This window comes from Macaca thibetana, chromosome 1 (assembly GCF_024542745.1).
Source record: "Macaca thibetana thibetana isolate TM-01 chromosome 1, ASM2454274v1, whole genome shotgun sequence".
NCBI classification, from domain to species: domain Eukaryota; kingdom Metazoa; phylum Chordata; class Mammalia; order Primates; family Cercopithecidae; genus Macaca; species Macaca thibetana.
Window position 1 is genome coordinate 177,197,583 of NC_065578.1, and position 15,695 is coordinate 177,213,277.

The window sequence follows — 15,695 nt, forward strand, 5'->3', positions numbered from 1 at the left end:
ACATAGTTTAATGTTCTCCAGGTTCGTCCATGTTGTCATAAATGACAGAATTTTACTCTTTTTTATGGCTGAATAGTACTCCATTGTGTATATCTACTACATTGTCTTTATTCATTCATCCATAGTTGAACATTTAAGTTGATTACATATCTTGTCTGTTGTGAATAGTGCTGTGATAAACGTGGATTTATTTGACATACCAATTTCATTTCCTTTGGAGATATATATATATATATATATATAGATATAGATATAGATATAGATATAGATATATATCCAGTAGTGGGATTTCTGAACCATATGGTAGTTCTATTTTTAATTTTTTTAGGAACCTGTTTTTCATAATGGCTATACTGATTTACAGTCCCACCAACAGTGTGCAGGTGTTCCCTTTTCTCCACATCCTTGCCAACCCTTGTTACCTCTTGTCTTTTTGGTAATACCCATCCTCACTAGAGTGAGGTGATATCTCATTGTGGTTTTGATTTGCCTTTCTTTGATGATTAGTAATGTTGAGGCTTTCTTCATATACCTGTTGGCCATTTACATGTCTTCTTTTGAGAAATGTCTGCTGAGGTTTTTGTCCATTTTGAAATTGTGCTCTTTCATTTTTTGCTATTAAGTCCCTTATATATATTGGATATTAACCCCTTATCAGAGGTATAGTTTGAAATATTTTCTCCCATTCTGTAGGTTGTCTCTTCACTTTATCGAATGTTTCCTTAGCTGTGCAGAGGCTTTTTCTTTGATATAATACCATTTGTCTATTTTTGCTTTTGTTGCCAATGCTTTTGAGGTCTTATCCAGAAAACTCCTTGCCAAGTCCAGTATCATGAAGTATTTCCTCTGTGTTTTCGTCTAGTAGTTTCGTAGTTGGGGACTTACATTTAACTCTTTAATCCATTTTGAGTTGTTTTTTGTATACAGTGAAAGATAGAGGTCCAGTTTCATATTTCTGCATGTGGGCATCCCAATTTTCCCAGCACTATTTATTGAAGAGACTATCCTTTCCCCGTATGTGTTCTTGGGACCTTTGTCAAAAATCAGGTGGCTGTAGATGCATGAATTTATTTCTGAGCTCCTTATTCTGCTCAATTGGTCTATCTGTCTATTTTTATGCCAATAGCATGCTGTTTTGATTAATACAGCTTTGTAGTATATTTTTAAGTTAGGTAGTCTGATGCCTTAAGCTTTGTACTCAAGACTGCTTTGGTTATTTAGAGTCTTTTGTGGTTCCATACAAATTTTAGGTTTTTTTTTTTTCTTATTCAGTGAAGAATGTCAATGGTATTTTCATAGAAATTGCATTGAATCTCATTGTTTTGAGAGTATGGCCATTTTAATAGTATTAATTCTTCCAACCCATAAACATGAAATATCTTTCCATTTATTTGTTTCCTTTCAATTTCTTTCACTGATGTTTAAATTTATTCTTACGTATCTTTTTTTTTTTTTGGATAGCTATTGTATCTCAGTATCTCCAGAGGATTGGTTTCAGACCCTCTGTGAATACCAAAATCTGCAGATGCTTAATTAAGCCTGGCAGCAGGCCTTGAGAAACCCATAGATACAAAGTTGGCCCTTGGTATCCACGGATTCCACATCCAATGAATATTATATTTTTGATATGCAGTTGTTTGAATCCACAGATGTGGAACCAACACATATGAAGGGCTGACAGTAAATGGGATTATTTTCTTGATTTCTTTTTCAGATAATTTGCTGTTGGCAAATAGAAATGCTACTGACTTTTGTATGTTGATTTTGTATCCTGCAACTTTACTGAATTTGTTTGTCATTTCTAAGAGTTTTTGCTGTAGTCTTTAGAGGTTTTCTATATATAAAACCATGCTGTCTGCAAACAGAGCATTTGACTTACTTCTTTCAAATTTGGATGTCTTTTATTTTTTTGCCTGGTTGCTCTAGCTAGGACTTCAATACTATGTCTAATAGAAGTAGAGAAAGTGGGCATCCTTATCTTGTGCTAGACCTTATAGGAGAAAGGCTTTCGACTTTTTCCTGTTTAGTGTGATGTTAGCTGTGGATTTATCATAAGCAGTCTTTATTGTGTTGAGGTATGTATCTTCTATCCCTAATTTGTTGAGCGTCTTTCTCATGAAGGAATGTTGAATTTTGTCAAATGCTTTTTTTGCATCTATTGAAATGATCATATGATTTTTGTCCTATCTGTTAACGTGATGTATCACATTTATTGATTGTGTATGTTAAAACATCCTTGCATCCCTGGAATGCAACCCACTTGATCAGAGTGAATGATCTTTTCAATATACTGTCGAATCTGGTTTGCTAGTATTTTGTTGAGGATTTTTGCAACTATATTGAAAAGGGATATTGGGTTGTAGTTTTCTTTTGCCTCTAAATATCCTGGAGAACTTCCTTTACTCTCAGCCTCCATTCTATGGAAGTAGCATCTACTCCAGAGAATCATTGTTCTGTTTCCCTCTACAGACGAAACTCCCTTTAATCCATCTGGAAAGTAACTAATGTGGTTCAATTTAATCCAACAAATAGCACATTAATAATCTCTAATGTATTAAATGTCATGCTAAGCACGGGGAATGCAGCAATAAGAAGACATCTGCCCTCATAAAGCTTAACTAGGGATGAAGCAGAATTTTAGGGTTACACAAATAATTAAATTTTAATAGGTGCTCTGAGAAAGATTATGACACACTCTGACACATATGCTAACTTCCACCAAACCAAGACTCTTGCCAAAATTACTTCTGCTCTTCTCTGTAGGGTGTATTTTCTGCTATGTAAGGAGCATGGGGTCTCACTTGCTTCATAGTGAAAAAATCGAACAAAATGCCAAAAGGTCTTGGTTATTGAAATAATTCATTTCATTATCTTCCTTTGTCTTCGGAGGTTAACATTTTTTACTTCAAAGAAAAGTGTTTTCTCTTTAAACTGTTGCATTGAGAACATTGGAATACATATTTTAAGTATTTAAATGCACATAAGAATAAATAGAACTAGACTATTTGAAATGATTATTCCAGCTATAATCTCTAGACTGGATTATTTAAAGCCTGGGATAATATATAATAGTATCCATATTATGCTTTTTCATCAAATTTCTATAATCAGATGTGGTTTCAATTCTTGGCAAAAGTTTAAAAAGCTACTTATCAATGGGTTATAAGATTTTATCAATGAATAATGTTTTATGAGCTGGAGTTTTCATCTCTTCAGACAGATAAAGAATACAATTTAAATTTAACATGCTTCAGATGAGAGTAAGTCAAAGTGAATTATGAAAGAAATAAAAATGCAATAAAATTTGTTCAAAAAATTGTCTCATCGCAACTGATTCTAAGAATTATACTTTTTTACTAAATATTCACTATCACTTATTTTCCAGTTATTCTACATTGACCACAATGTTTACATACCTAAGACCTTGAGGATAAAGTGCTTGCTGACTTCTCCAGCTTCATTTGAGGCAATGCAGGTGTACTTTCCCGAATCTTCAGTCTCTGCTTTGAGGAGCTGTAGGACCATTCCATGGGTGCTGACTGTCAGATGGGCATCAAGCCCCAGAGGCTGGCTATCTCTAAGCCAGGCCATACTGGGAGCTGGGGTTCCATGTGTAATGCATGCCATAGAGGTGGAACTGCCTTTGAGAATTGTGATTTCCTCTGTCCCCATTGAATTGTCCATATTTGGTGGGGCTACATAGAAAACAACATGGGCAAAATTTGGATGTCTATTGTAGTTTGAGATCAATTTAAATTAAAACATTTGAATAATTCTATAATGTTTCTGTGGTTGATAAAAATATATACTTTAAAATTGTGTAATTAAGGACTTTACAATAAAAATATCTATTAGGTATGCTAATTATTAACCTTCCAAATATTAGTAATAAAACTTAAAAATTGTTTTCTTACAGAACACACAATGTGTTTTAAATTTTGGTGATTTTTCAACTTCTTTGGTCCATCTCTTTAATTTGTTGTAATGTATATAATAGTTTTAGTAGTATTCTTTTAACTACTTTATACAGTATAAATAAAATAATATCAAGTTATAGAGTAAGTCATTTGTAGATTATAATAAAGAGTTACTTAAATGAGGTGCTCTTGGGGATTGAGAAATGTGGATCAGCAAACTTCAGTATTTCCGAAATGGAAGGTATTGCGTTCTCTCCATATATATACATACACACACATGCATATATTCACATACATCCATTCATAGTTTGAATACTCTAAACAAGCTGCTAATATTGTTAGAAAAGTTTTCACTTTTTCTTTACGTGAAAAGACTGGTGTCATGTCTGGATTGAAATGCTATTTCAAAAAATTAGACTTGATTTATTGCAAATTTCTAGATCAGTAGAGTATTTTGACAGACAGACAGTATGGTCCAATAATATGGACCCTTTGGAAGAAAATACATTCTCTAGTCAGTAAGATCCTATTTCACTAATCCTTTTTGATAAAATCAGATTTCTAAATCTCTGAGGAAGTCAGTTTCTGAAGATAAGTCTGTTGCTTAATACTTGACATAGTAAAGTAATAGGGTCATTTCTGTGACACATACCAAACACTTGAAGACTGTAATGCTTATTATCCACCCCAGCTCTGTTGGCGGCCACACAAGTATACACAGCGGCATCAGACACCTGAGCTCTCACAATCCTGAGGAACAATTGAGCCAACATTTCATCACGTGATCCCATGCAACAAATACACATAAAATAGTTATGATTTATAAATAGGCTGTAGGTGGTAATTTATGTTGGGAAATTTTAATTATGAGGCTTATAGCCATCCATCACAAAATATAGGGGCCTCAAATGCAATTTATTCTACAAAGCTGATTAGGCAATGACAATAAACCACTGGAAATATAGCACAATTTAAGAGGTGAATATTTTTCAAATATATATTAATAGAGAGTGCTGCTAACATGAAAATCACATTATCATAGTAGGCATCTTCCTACTACCTTGCCACATAAAGTTTTAGCTAAAACAGTAATTCCTGGAAATACATATGTGATAACAAACCTGTCTATAAAAGAACACTTTACACATTTATTAAAAAATGAAAGCAATTAAATAAGGATAAAAAAATCATTTCAAGTGTATATTTGTTGTCCTCCCTCTACTAAAAATATACTTAAAGGGGAAAACAACTGTAAAGGCTTAGAAAAAAACATTTCTTCAACACTGTTTAAATGAAGGAAAAGTCTACAATCACAGTTACTTCATCTGTTTAGGAAATCAGACACAATAAAAGCTGACCTGATAACTTGTCCTGCTGCCAGTAACCGGATATGGGAGGAGAGAGGCAGAGGAAGTCCATTCTTCAGCCAGTTTATCTGTGGTGGAGGTGTCCCTGTGGCTCTGCATTCAATATTTATTGAGGTATCCACTAAAGTCATTAGTTTCTCTGCTTCATCTTTATTACCCCTAATTGTAGGTGTAACTGTGTCGAGGAGAAAGTGAGGGAAAGGGAAAATGGATGTATTATGTATTACTAGTTCAAATAATTTCAACTACAATTGCTCTCATTTCAAAATTGTATCCCAAAAGGAAATAACGGAGGGATCAAATTTAAAACGAAATGCTCCAGACACCTGCTGCTGGACCTTCACTTCTACTGGTAGATTCTTAAGGCAGCATTATCCAAAGAGGGGGATATTTCATATTTACCAAAGACATTCAAGTTAAAAATTCGGTCTTCTTCTCCAGCGGGATTAGTAGCAACACATGTGTATTTCCCCGTGTCAGACGTAAGAGCTCCATAAATGTTTAATGTGCTGCCATTTGCGCTCACACTATGGAAAAGATCGTAACAGGAGCTGAAATGAGTTTGAATCTATTGCACTAAGTACATGAAAGCCTATTAAAAATCAGTTGCTGAAAGTGATGGAAAATTCAAGCAACCAACTGAAATTCTACAGTAGTGAGTCTCATATCCACCACTTCCTTATGAGAAAAAAAGAAAACGAACAAAATCAGGAATACTTCTCTATTCAAATCACAGGCAAAGACATGTTTTTCTCAGAGATAGAATACTGTATTCTTAGTTATCAAAATAAGGTTCGAATTCATGTTATACAAAATTCTGGCATGAAAGTTGAAGACTGTTACAGACAATGAGAAACTGAAAAAATTACACATAAAAATCTAGTTATAAACAATACCTTAATAAAAACAGAACAGGATCATTTAAATTGTGACAACAATATATGTGTTTATATTTTGCAAACATTTTTTCTACAAGTTGCTAAATAAAGCTTTTCTTTTGAATTACATAATAGTAAAAAATAAATGTACAATGAGATAATTAAAGATCTCTGAGCTAAGGTTATTTCATTATTGGTTGTTTTCACACACCATTAATTCCAAATCAAAATTTCCTGTGTTTTTGGTAGAGATTAAATTGCCATCTACAGTTGTACGATAGTGATTTCATTAGAATCACCCTGTGTCAAAAGTAAAAGCTCCATTTCTATTATATTTTGTTATTAAATGTTTATTGAGAGCTATGTTATTATCTTGGATATAGTTGTGTTTTTTTTTCAAACTAAAATTTTTTAAATTGCATGAGTTTAATTAAATTAATAAGCAAAAAGCAAGTTGCCGTGATCAAAAAAAGTAGTACACTGACTTTGGAAAAACTATTGTAGTTGATTGACAAACTGTTCTACCTACAAATCTATACATATTATGGAATGAATGAATAATAAAGATATAAGAATAAGTAAATTTAGAATGTTAATGTAGGAGAAGGAATGATAGACTCCAAATTCCTAGCTACAAATACTATCTTATATAAAATATATCCATATATAAAAGATCTTATCTTTATATCCCTTATAAAATCTTTAGATGCCATCGAATATGTACTTGGTCTGAAATATGGCAAATATCAGCTGATTTAACAAAATAATTAAATACTTGTTATTTACTCAAAAATGTTCACACCAGAGAAATAAAAGTTAAAATGTATCCTCTAAAAGACTAGAAATTTTAATACACAATGAATACAAAGAAAATAACATTTATCTCTTTAAATTATATATATTCAATTTATTGACCAGAAAATATACTCCAAGCCCTTAAATTTACATATTGGTCCAAAATGTTAAAGTCTACAATACATGTAGTTAATGCCTACTTATGCATATAATTAATCTGGTGTAGGTAATGGAATTTTGTGATGAAAAATCTAGTACAATATCAAATTCCAGATTGTCCTTCCAAAGGAATTTGTTGTTGAAAGTAGGAGGAGGCCCTTACCACATTATTATTCCATCTCTATGTGGTTTGTGGCATGGGTAACAAGTGCCAGCTGAAAATGGGATTTGGACAAACCATTATGAGAGTTATGACATTATCGTATATTTTCTCAAAATGAGCCAATCAGGATAGCATGTCCAAGTCTATGTGGTTTGTTGCATGGGTAACAAGTGTCAGCTGAAAATGGCATCTGAACAAACCACTATAACAGTTATGACATTATTGTATCTTTTCTCAAAAGGAGCCAATTAGTATAGCATGTACACAGTTTGGTTGTTTCAGCATACAAAATCATATCTAGAATTATTGATGAATCATTTGTGAGATAAAGTTGGTTTGGCATTTGCAGGAAAGCACTAATTATTTTTATGGCATGGGCTTTAGTATAACCATTCTGAAATTACAAGAACAAAATCAGCAACAGTTAACATTACAGTTAATGAGTTAATTAAAGTTAGTCAAAGTTAATGAGTTAATTAACATTACAGAGTTAACAGATAAGAAACATACACAATTCTGAGTGATTCTCTAAGGAGAATGTCTATGTCCAGTTCTCAAAAGTTTTCTGTTTCGTTGTGAATATAATGATAGCTAAGTTCCAATGGGATGGAATTTGGTATTATTATTCATGTGAAATTTGAAGCATAAAGCATTGCAGAAGGCCTTACAATTTATAATGGAAGGTTATTTTTAAACATACCGGATTCTTTCTGTTTCACCACTAGCTACGGGCTTTCCATCTTTAAGCCATTGAATAACTGGAGTAGGAATGCCATTTGCATTGCAGACCAGCTCAACATTTTCTCCTAGAAGGACACTGACATCACTTGGAATTTCAGCACCAGCAACACTTGGAGGAACTTTGGAGAAATAATTAGGAATTTCATTAACAAGACACAGGATATAAATTCTAATAAATATAACAGAGTCATAAAACAATATGCCATTTCTAGTTCATATTCTTTGTAGATTATGGTTCAAGATCAAACTATTTTTATCTTCATGAATTACTTTTAAATGATGAAGATAAAGGAACTCTTCAATATTTCTGGTGCATTTGTAAGTTGATATAATTATTTAGTCATAGAGGTTAGTGATAGAGCTACCTCGTGATCACCCTTTCTGGCCAAATTAAATCACTCTTAGATTAAATCCTCAATGGATAGTACAGTTAAAGAACCACAAGCACATAGGTAAGGCAGCCATGCATTTTTTTTGTGTGTGTTTTTCTTTTGCTCTTAATTCGCTAGACTTATAGACTCTGTCTTATAAAACCTTGGCATAAAGATCTGAGGAAAGTATCTAAGTTGGTTATTTCTTTCTCCATTATTGAATTTAATTATTATTTATTCTGAAAAATTGATAGGTTTATTGTAGTTCTGAAGAGGCAATAGTTTCTATTTTCTTTTTCTAGCCATCTTTGGTTTTCACTTTGATTTCACTGAGAAATATTGTGTAATAAAAATACTGCCAATGGTATCAGATAGAAACATGTTTGAATTTCTATTCTATATGATCATAGTGATGTGCAGAAAGTAGTTCACACCAGGTCACAAAGCCAATTTTGTACATGTTTTCCCCACTCTGTGTTCAGTAACATCCCTTTGGTAGGTTGAAATCTTGTATATATTAGATCATGGTGGGAATATTTATACCATGGACACTGGCAAACAATTGGCTACAAATCATAATCTTTTTGTCTGGAGATACAATTCTTAAACATTTACCAGAACATCACTGAATAATCTCTATAAATCTAATTTTAGTCATTCAGAAAATAATAATTATACCACATTTGCAGAATTTAGAGTATTAAAGAAGTTGAGTCAATAAGAACATTAGTAATAAGAGACATCCTACAATGAGTATCTAATATATGACAAGCACTGGACTAGGTCCTATATACATATATTATTTCTAGTTCTAAGACATAATAAAGTATATAAATATCTAGTAAAATGTTTAGTTCTACCACATATCTCATGATTAGCATCTGTTATTATTAATGCATTAAACATAATTAAATATGCAACTTCTGATACTGAATCTCTAACTAGCTGTTTTTCCTTTAGCTTCTGAAATCCCAAAGCATCACTAATCATCACAGAAAGACCTACTGATAGCTGTGAAATTAATTCTTCTAATTGTATTTTTTTGGAGCTATCTTTAGCAGAGCACACAACAGATACATAATATTCATAATAGAATTCATAATTTATGAGAAATTATTTCCCTAATAAGACTGGAATAAAAAGTATTTCAACTTAGTTTCAAGTTAGACCTTCATTTCAGTTTCAATACTGAGCCAAATGTAATAATCAAAGGGTTTACTGAAAATCAAAAGAAAACAACTTGTCCCTGAAATGCTTAATACTATGTTGGAACATAGTAGGCATTAATTAAATATTTGATGAACTGCTCCTTATTATCATCTTAAAATAGTATAAGATTCATCATTCATTCAAATTTACCTAATTTACCTATGGTCAGATCATAGTACAACTTCTTTGTGAATTAAATCTTATCTATACCAATGAGAACAGATCTATAAGCTTAGCATCAAAATAAATTATACCAGTTTAAAATAAGTATAACTCCATAGAATATATTCTATAAAAGATAATAATGGAAGTGGAAATGGAAAATTGGAAAAAGTAGAGATTACCAAATTTCCACTATTCTTTTTTCCACGTTTATGTCCATTTCCATGAAAACAGAATCTACTGGTAAATACAAGACAGAAAACTGATGATAGTTTTTGATGATCTAAAGATATGTTGAATCAATTACTACTGATCCCTTTAAATGTGGATTTTGTACTATAAATGGAATAACAAAGAAATTGAAGATAGATCACGGTGGACAATACATACCTTGAATTGAAAGAAAGTAATATTTCTGGGCTCTTCCCTCCATATTTGAGGCAATACATGTATAGTTTCCACTATCTGAACGCTGGGACCGGGCAATCTGGAGTTTGCTACCTCCAGACAAAATATGAACTTCTAGTGAGTCAGAATTTTCTAGAGGTAGAAACAAAGCACAATAAAACATTTAAAAAACCTTTAAACTGCAACATCTCTAAAATTCATGATAAAATGTCTTGCTTTATGTGATAAATGTATTTCTTAAAAGTTCTCCGAGTGTACTTTCATTTTAAATGAGTCTTTTTAAAAAAAGAAAAAAATTCTTTATAAAATGATTAATCATTTTACAATGAGTCTATTTTGTAAATTTGTATTTCAGTGCATTAGGCTTCTTGAACTAAACACCCCTATGAGCATGGTACTTAAAATGTGCTATTTTAAAAGTCTAGTGAATTAAGAGTAAAAGAAAAAAAACACACACACAAAAATGCATGGTTGACTTACCTATGTGCTTGTGGTTTTTTAACCATGCTATCGTGGGAGGTGGGATCCCAGTGGCATCACATGTTAACATCACAGGATTGCTGATTGTCTCCACAATCACTTCTCTTTCAGGTCCTTCAATACTGGGTGGCACTGTAAAAAAACAACAACGACAACAACAACAACAACAAAAAACAGAAGAAAATTATTTGTCCTCATTAAGCTAATTTGGAACACTTTCTTTCATTTGCATATCTGGGGGAAAAAGAGTTGTATTAGAGGCAAATGCTCACCATATACATTGAGGTGGAAATTTTTATCATCCCGTCCTGCTACATTTATAGCTCTACATACATACTGGCCTGTGTCAGATACCTAAAAGAAAAAGATACTATTGTATGTGCTCCATTAAGTTATAGATGACCAATCATACTGTTTGCATTTAGATTAAATCATCAGTCATCTGTATGCTCAGTGCCCCAGTTCTAATTGCCTTCTGCAATCTTGCTATTTTTTATAAAAATAGTCAATGGTATTCGCTATGTTTTTTTAATGAAAATCATTTTTCACTGTAGTAAAAGGGAAAGTGCAACTTCCAAGCATCTTTTCCACCGCCCCACCAAGGTGTCATGACACTCAAACAAGAATAAAAGATGCACCTCAGCTTTCTTAATGTGTAGCATTTGTCCATCGGCTAAAATCTCCACATGAGTAGACTCTGTTATCATCCGCCCATTCTTATACCAAGTGATGACTGGAGGTGGGACAGCGTTCGACTCGCACTCCAAAGACACAGAAGTTCCCTCTCTTACATTAACTACAGAAAGAGATTCACTGTCATGGTCTTTAATGCTCGGGGGCACTGAGGGAAGAAAACAGAAGGATTTTTTTTTTTTTCATTAAGGTGCTCAGATAGAAAATACTGAATACCAGTTTTAAAATAAAAGAATTTTATGAAGAGAATAAAAACAAACCATAAACAGTCAGAGAAAATTTTTTCTTGCTTTCGCCAGCTTGATTGATAGCTATACAAGTGTATTCACCACCATCTGATACCTTGGCCCGAATAATTTGTAGAGTTCGACCACCTGTAGGCAAATAGAATGCAAATTGTAGAGTGGTATACAGGTTGTTCTAACAACTATTTTACCAATCAGATAAATAGCAACATATATCCTTCCCCTTAGAGTAAAATTTATAGAGAAGCCTTCCTATTTAAAATAAAATGATTGGATCAGTTTTCTTTGATCTTTCCTTTATTATTCACATAATTCCTTATACAGGAAGAGATTCATAGAATTTTTCTCTGCAGCATCCAAACATGGACAGTAAAACTGTTTGATACAGGCTCTGGTGAGCAAACAGTAATTGTACTATGGTCAAAATATGTTAAGAAGTGTTTTCTAGGTTTAAATTTCCCAAAACGCTGAGGTGTCCTTCCTATCTATCTATCTATCTATCTATCTATCTATCTATCTATCTAGTCTATCATCTATCCTTAAGGAACTTTAGGATTGATTTAAACAACCAGCAGATGTATCCAATGAAAGTACTATTTGCCATCTACCACTTGGTATTACTAGGCCATTCAAAGCTGTTCTCTTTCTAAATTGTATCATTTCTTGAAGGAGACTTTGTTATTTGTACATTCCCACTAAAATCAGAGAAGTCTACACAATCTTAATGACCCCAAATGAGCAAAGAGAGGCATTTACTGTGAATAAATAAACGAAGCACGAAAAAAGTTTGGAAAGAGACTAATTTGAAATGCCATGTGTATTAAAATAAAGATGAGAAAATTTTGCCTACTTTATAATAAGAAGTTCCTTACCAGGCACAATGAGAGCATTTGTGTTCAGCTTGATGGGCTGTTCATTCTTGAGCCAGCTGAGGTCAGGAGGTGGAAAACCAGAGACCTCACAGGTCAAAGAGATGAAATTGTTCACCACAACAGTAAGATTTTCAGATTTAGGACCAATGACACTTGGAGGAACTATAATAGTAAATGTATTAAAAGTGAAAGCAGGTGTTATCAACATATATTCCCATTTACTAAATATAAATCCAACCACTATACTCTGCTAAAGGACTGAGTTAATGATTCTATTCATTATCTAGCTGGCTGTCTTAGAATTCCCTAATGACTTCATCAAACTCACGCTGGAGTTTATTCTTCCCAATTGAAAGAGAGCACCAGAATTTTCAGACAGAATTACTCTGCATTTTATTTGTAAAACATAGTTGACAATTGCTAAGATAATTTTGTCAATGTACAAAGGAGACCTAATGTGCTTTTTATTAAGTATATTTGAATAATCTTGTAATATTTTATTTTTACTTAAGTGCTGTAGAGAAGGAGATAATAGTGAGAATTTCAATATTAAAGAGACAGGAGGAGATGGTGGGTTTTTTAAGGAGATAATGGGGCAGGGATCTAGAGTCAAGTTAGACCTTGGCCTTTGGAAGGTAGAGCAATGCATTTCTCTTATCTTAACAAGAAGGAAGAAAGAAATGGCAGGAACAGATGTGGTCCGTACTCTTAATTTGATGGTAGGAATTTGAGGTGGATTTCTAGAATATGCTTTCTCTTTTCCCTGCAAAAGAGAAGGTGAAAGTGTATTTACTGAGAGAAAGTGAGAGGGGACTGTTATGAACTGACTGTTTCTGTCCCGGCAAATTCATATGTTGCAGCCCTAAGTCCCAGTGTGGCTGTATTTGAAGATGAGGCCTTTAAGGAAGCAATTAAAGTCAAATGATTCCTTAGGATTAGTGTCCTTTAAGAAGAGCCACCAGAGAACTGGCTGTCTCTCACCAAGCATGCTCAGAAGAAAGGCTATGTGAGGCCACGTGAAGACACAGCAGGTGTCTGCAAGCCAGGTGGAGAGCCTTCTCCAGACACCGAACCCTGTCAGTACCTTGATTGTGGACTTTCTGGCCACCAGAACTTTGAGAAAATGAATTTCTGTTCTTTAAGCTACACAGTGTCTGGTCTTGTTAAAGCAGCCTGAGCAGACCAAGACAGTGGCCACTTGATATTTTTGAGGAGGGCGTGAAGGTTTAAGAGAATCACTATAGTGTAGAGACAAAACGACAAGTCGTAATCAGCATGGAGAGCTCAGTTCAAGCTGGTACTATGAATTTACAATGACATCAATATTCCTGACTTCAAGATTTCCTTCAGCCATGGTGAGCTACCTAAGTGCAGGTAGCGTACAGATGTGGAATTTAGTGAGAGGTATTAGAGAGAAGCAGGTATAAAACTTATGGAATAAAATTGCCTGCATTAAAATCCTGGTGCAGCATTTGCAAGCTGTGTAACTTTGAGTATGTAACTTAATCTCATTGAGCCTCGTTTGCCTTTTTCACCTCCAAGGGAGGCATAAAATGGTTACTGAGCACATATGGTTACTGAGATAATGAAGTGAAATAACCTATATAAAACATTTGGCACAGCACCTGGTAGGTTTCAAGCAGTCAGTTTGTTGTCCTTGTTGTTATATGCAGATTTGAGCTTTTCCTGAGCAAGAGTGATGAGAAGCCATGGGCTAAGAGAAGTGATTGAAACACTGTTCCACAAAAATTAAGCTGGCTATGAGAGAGTGAAAAGAGCTAAAACCTAAGATACCAACAGACTGAAGGAGTACAAAGGAAGCAAGCATAGTTGTAGAGGGAGATAACAAATGGTATTGTTTTGCATGAAAATAATTTACGTTATTTCCCCTCAAATAAATTTTCCAATATTTAAATAATGAGTTCCTGATTGCCGTCAGGAACTGAAAACATCATTAACTGGTAAAAGAAGAAACACATTCCTGAACTCCAATCCTTAGTAGTAAAACACTAGTGATTACTTCCTCACAAGTCACTGTCCCACTTCAGGTGTTTCTACTGCACATTGCAAAAAGACAACGATTATGAAAAATATATACTAAACATGCAGAAAACATTTAGTTAGCAACTACCACAACTATAGACACCATTCTAGGTTTACAGAGACCAAGATAAGTAAGATATGACCATCTGCCTAGAGCACTTACAATAAAGTTATAGGATAGAGGCAAAGATACAGATATATGAAGATAACACAAGGCAACATATGGAACTGCTACAATTGGGGTATTTACAAGATGCTTTTTTGTCATAGAGAAGGAAAAATGAATTTTGCCTTGAGCAATCAGGAAAACCAATCAGTATTTTGTTTTCCAATATTTACTGCACTTTACAGATTAGAATGTGTGCTTTCACAATGATTCTGTTTGTTTAATTCATTCTTCCTGAGAATTCATAACACATGTGTTCCTGCTCTGGTTAGATTATCCATTCAAAAAACTTCAAAGACACTTATTAAGTATCTACAGTGTGTTACTCACTGTGCTAAGTACTGGAATTAAAAAGATAAAAGTGTTTCAAATATGTTACACAAACACCAAATACTGCTAGATACCAATACTCACTACATATCACACCAAAGAAGAATATTTATCATGCTACATAAAAGTCCTTTTGAAGGCAGAAATTTTTTGTGACATTTCAAATTTCAGTTACTTCCAAAATGAGCTGGAATTCTATGTGTGTATTACCTATGTAAAGGAGATCTTTTATAATGATTATTCACCATTTCCAATTTAATATTCTGGAAGCACCAGCATCTCACAAAATAAAAACTACTCTTTTGCAGTAGATATTCAACTACTTTGTTTTTTAGCAAAAAATGGTATTTATGGAGTGTCTAGCATGTATTTAAGAGTCTGATGAATCATTTAGGTGTGCTGGTAGTTTTAAAGGAATTATTTAACTCCACAAAGTACTTTTTCTTCTCCAGGGAGTATATTAGTTATTAGAGGACATAGCTCAACATGAATTCTGCACTTAAGGACAGAAACCAGTCCCAATCAGGACTAGTGGATACATTTTTATGAGTAGAAGACCTGTATTTGCTTGTAACTTTATAAACTTGTAATCATTAATATTTTAAATTCTGTTTTTCCTTTCAAATATGCAGGAGTAATTATTGTCTCTTGAGAGACTGAAGTAATATAAAAACTGTCTTCCTGGAAGTTTTATAC

General features: G+C 33.4%; 1 protein-coding gene across 8 annotated transcripts in view; it reads right to left on the reverse strand.

Moving 5' to 3' along the window:
* The window catches only part of HMCN1 (hemicentin 1), a 508,510-nt gene that overhangs the window by 87,988 nt on the left and 404,827 nt on the right, over positions 1–15,695 (reverse strand). For all 8 annotated transcript variants that reach the window (XM_050765519.1, XM_050765493.1, XM_050765511.1 and 5 more), the window contains 11 exons: positions 12,461–12,622; positions 11,604–11,717; positions 11,289–11,491; positions 10,923–11,004; positions 10,651–10,782; positions 10,153–10,302; positions 7,980–8,139; positions 5,687–5,811; positions 5,276–5,459; positions 4,570–4,667; positions 3,417–3,695 (listed from right to left, as the gene is read on the reverse strand). In XM_050765519.1, coding sequence (XP_050621476.1) covers positions 3,417–3,695; positions 4,570–4,667; positions 5,276–5,459; positions 5,687–5,811; positions 7,980–8,139; positions 10,153–10,302; positions 10,651–10,782; positions 10,923–11,004; positions 11,289–11,491; positions 11,604–11,717; positions 12,461–12,622 — 1,689 coding nt within the window. The remainder of the gene's footprint in view (positions 1–3,416; positions 3,696–4,569; positions 4,668–5,275; positions 5,460–5,686; positions 5,812–7,979; positions 8,140–10,152; positions 10,303–10,650; positions 10,783–10,922; positions 11,005–11,288; positions 11,492–11,603; positions 11,718–12,460; positions 12,623–15,695) is intronic.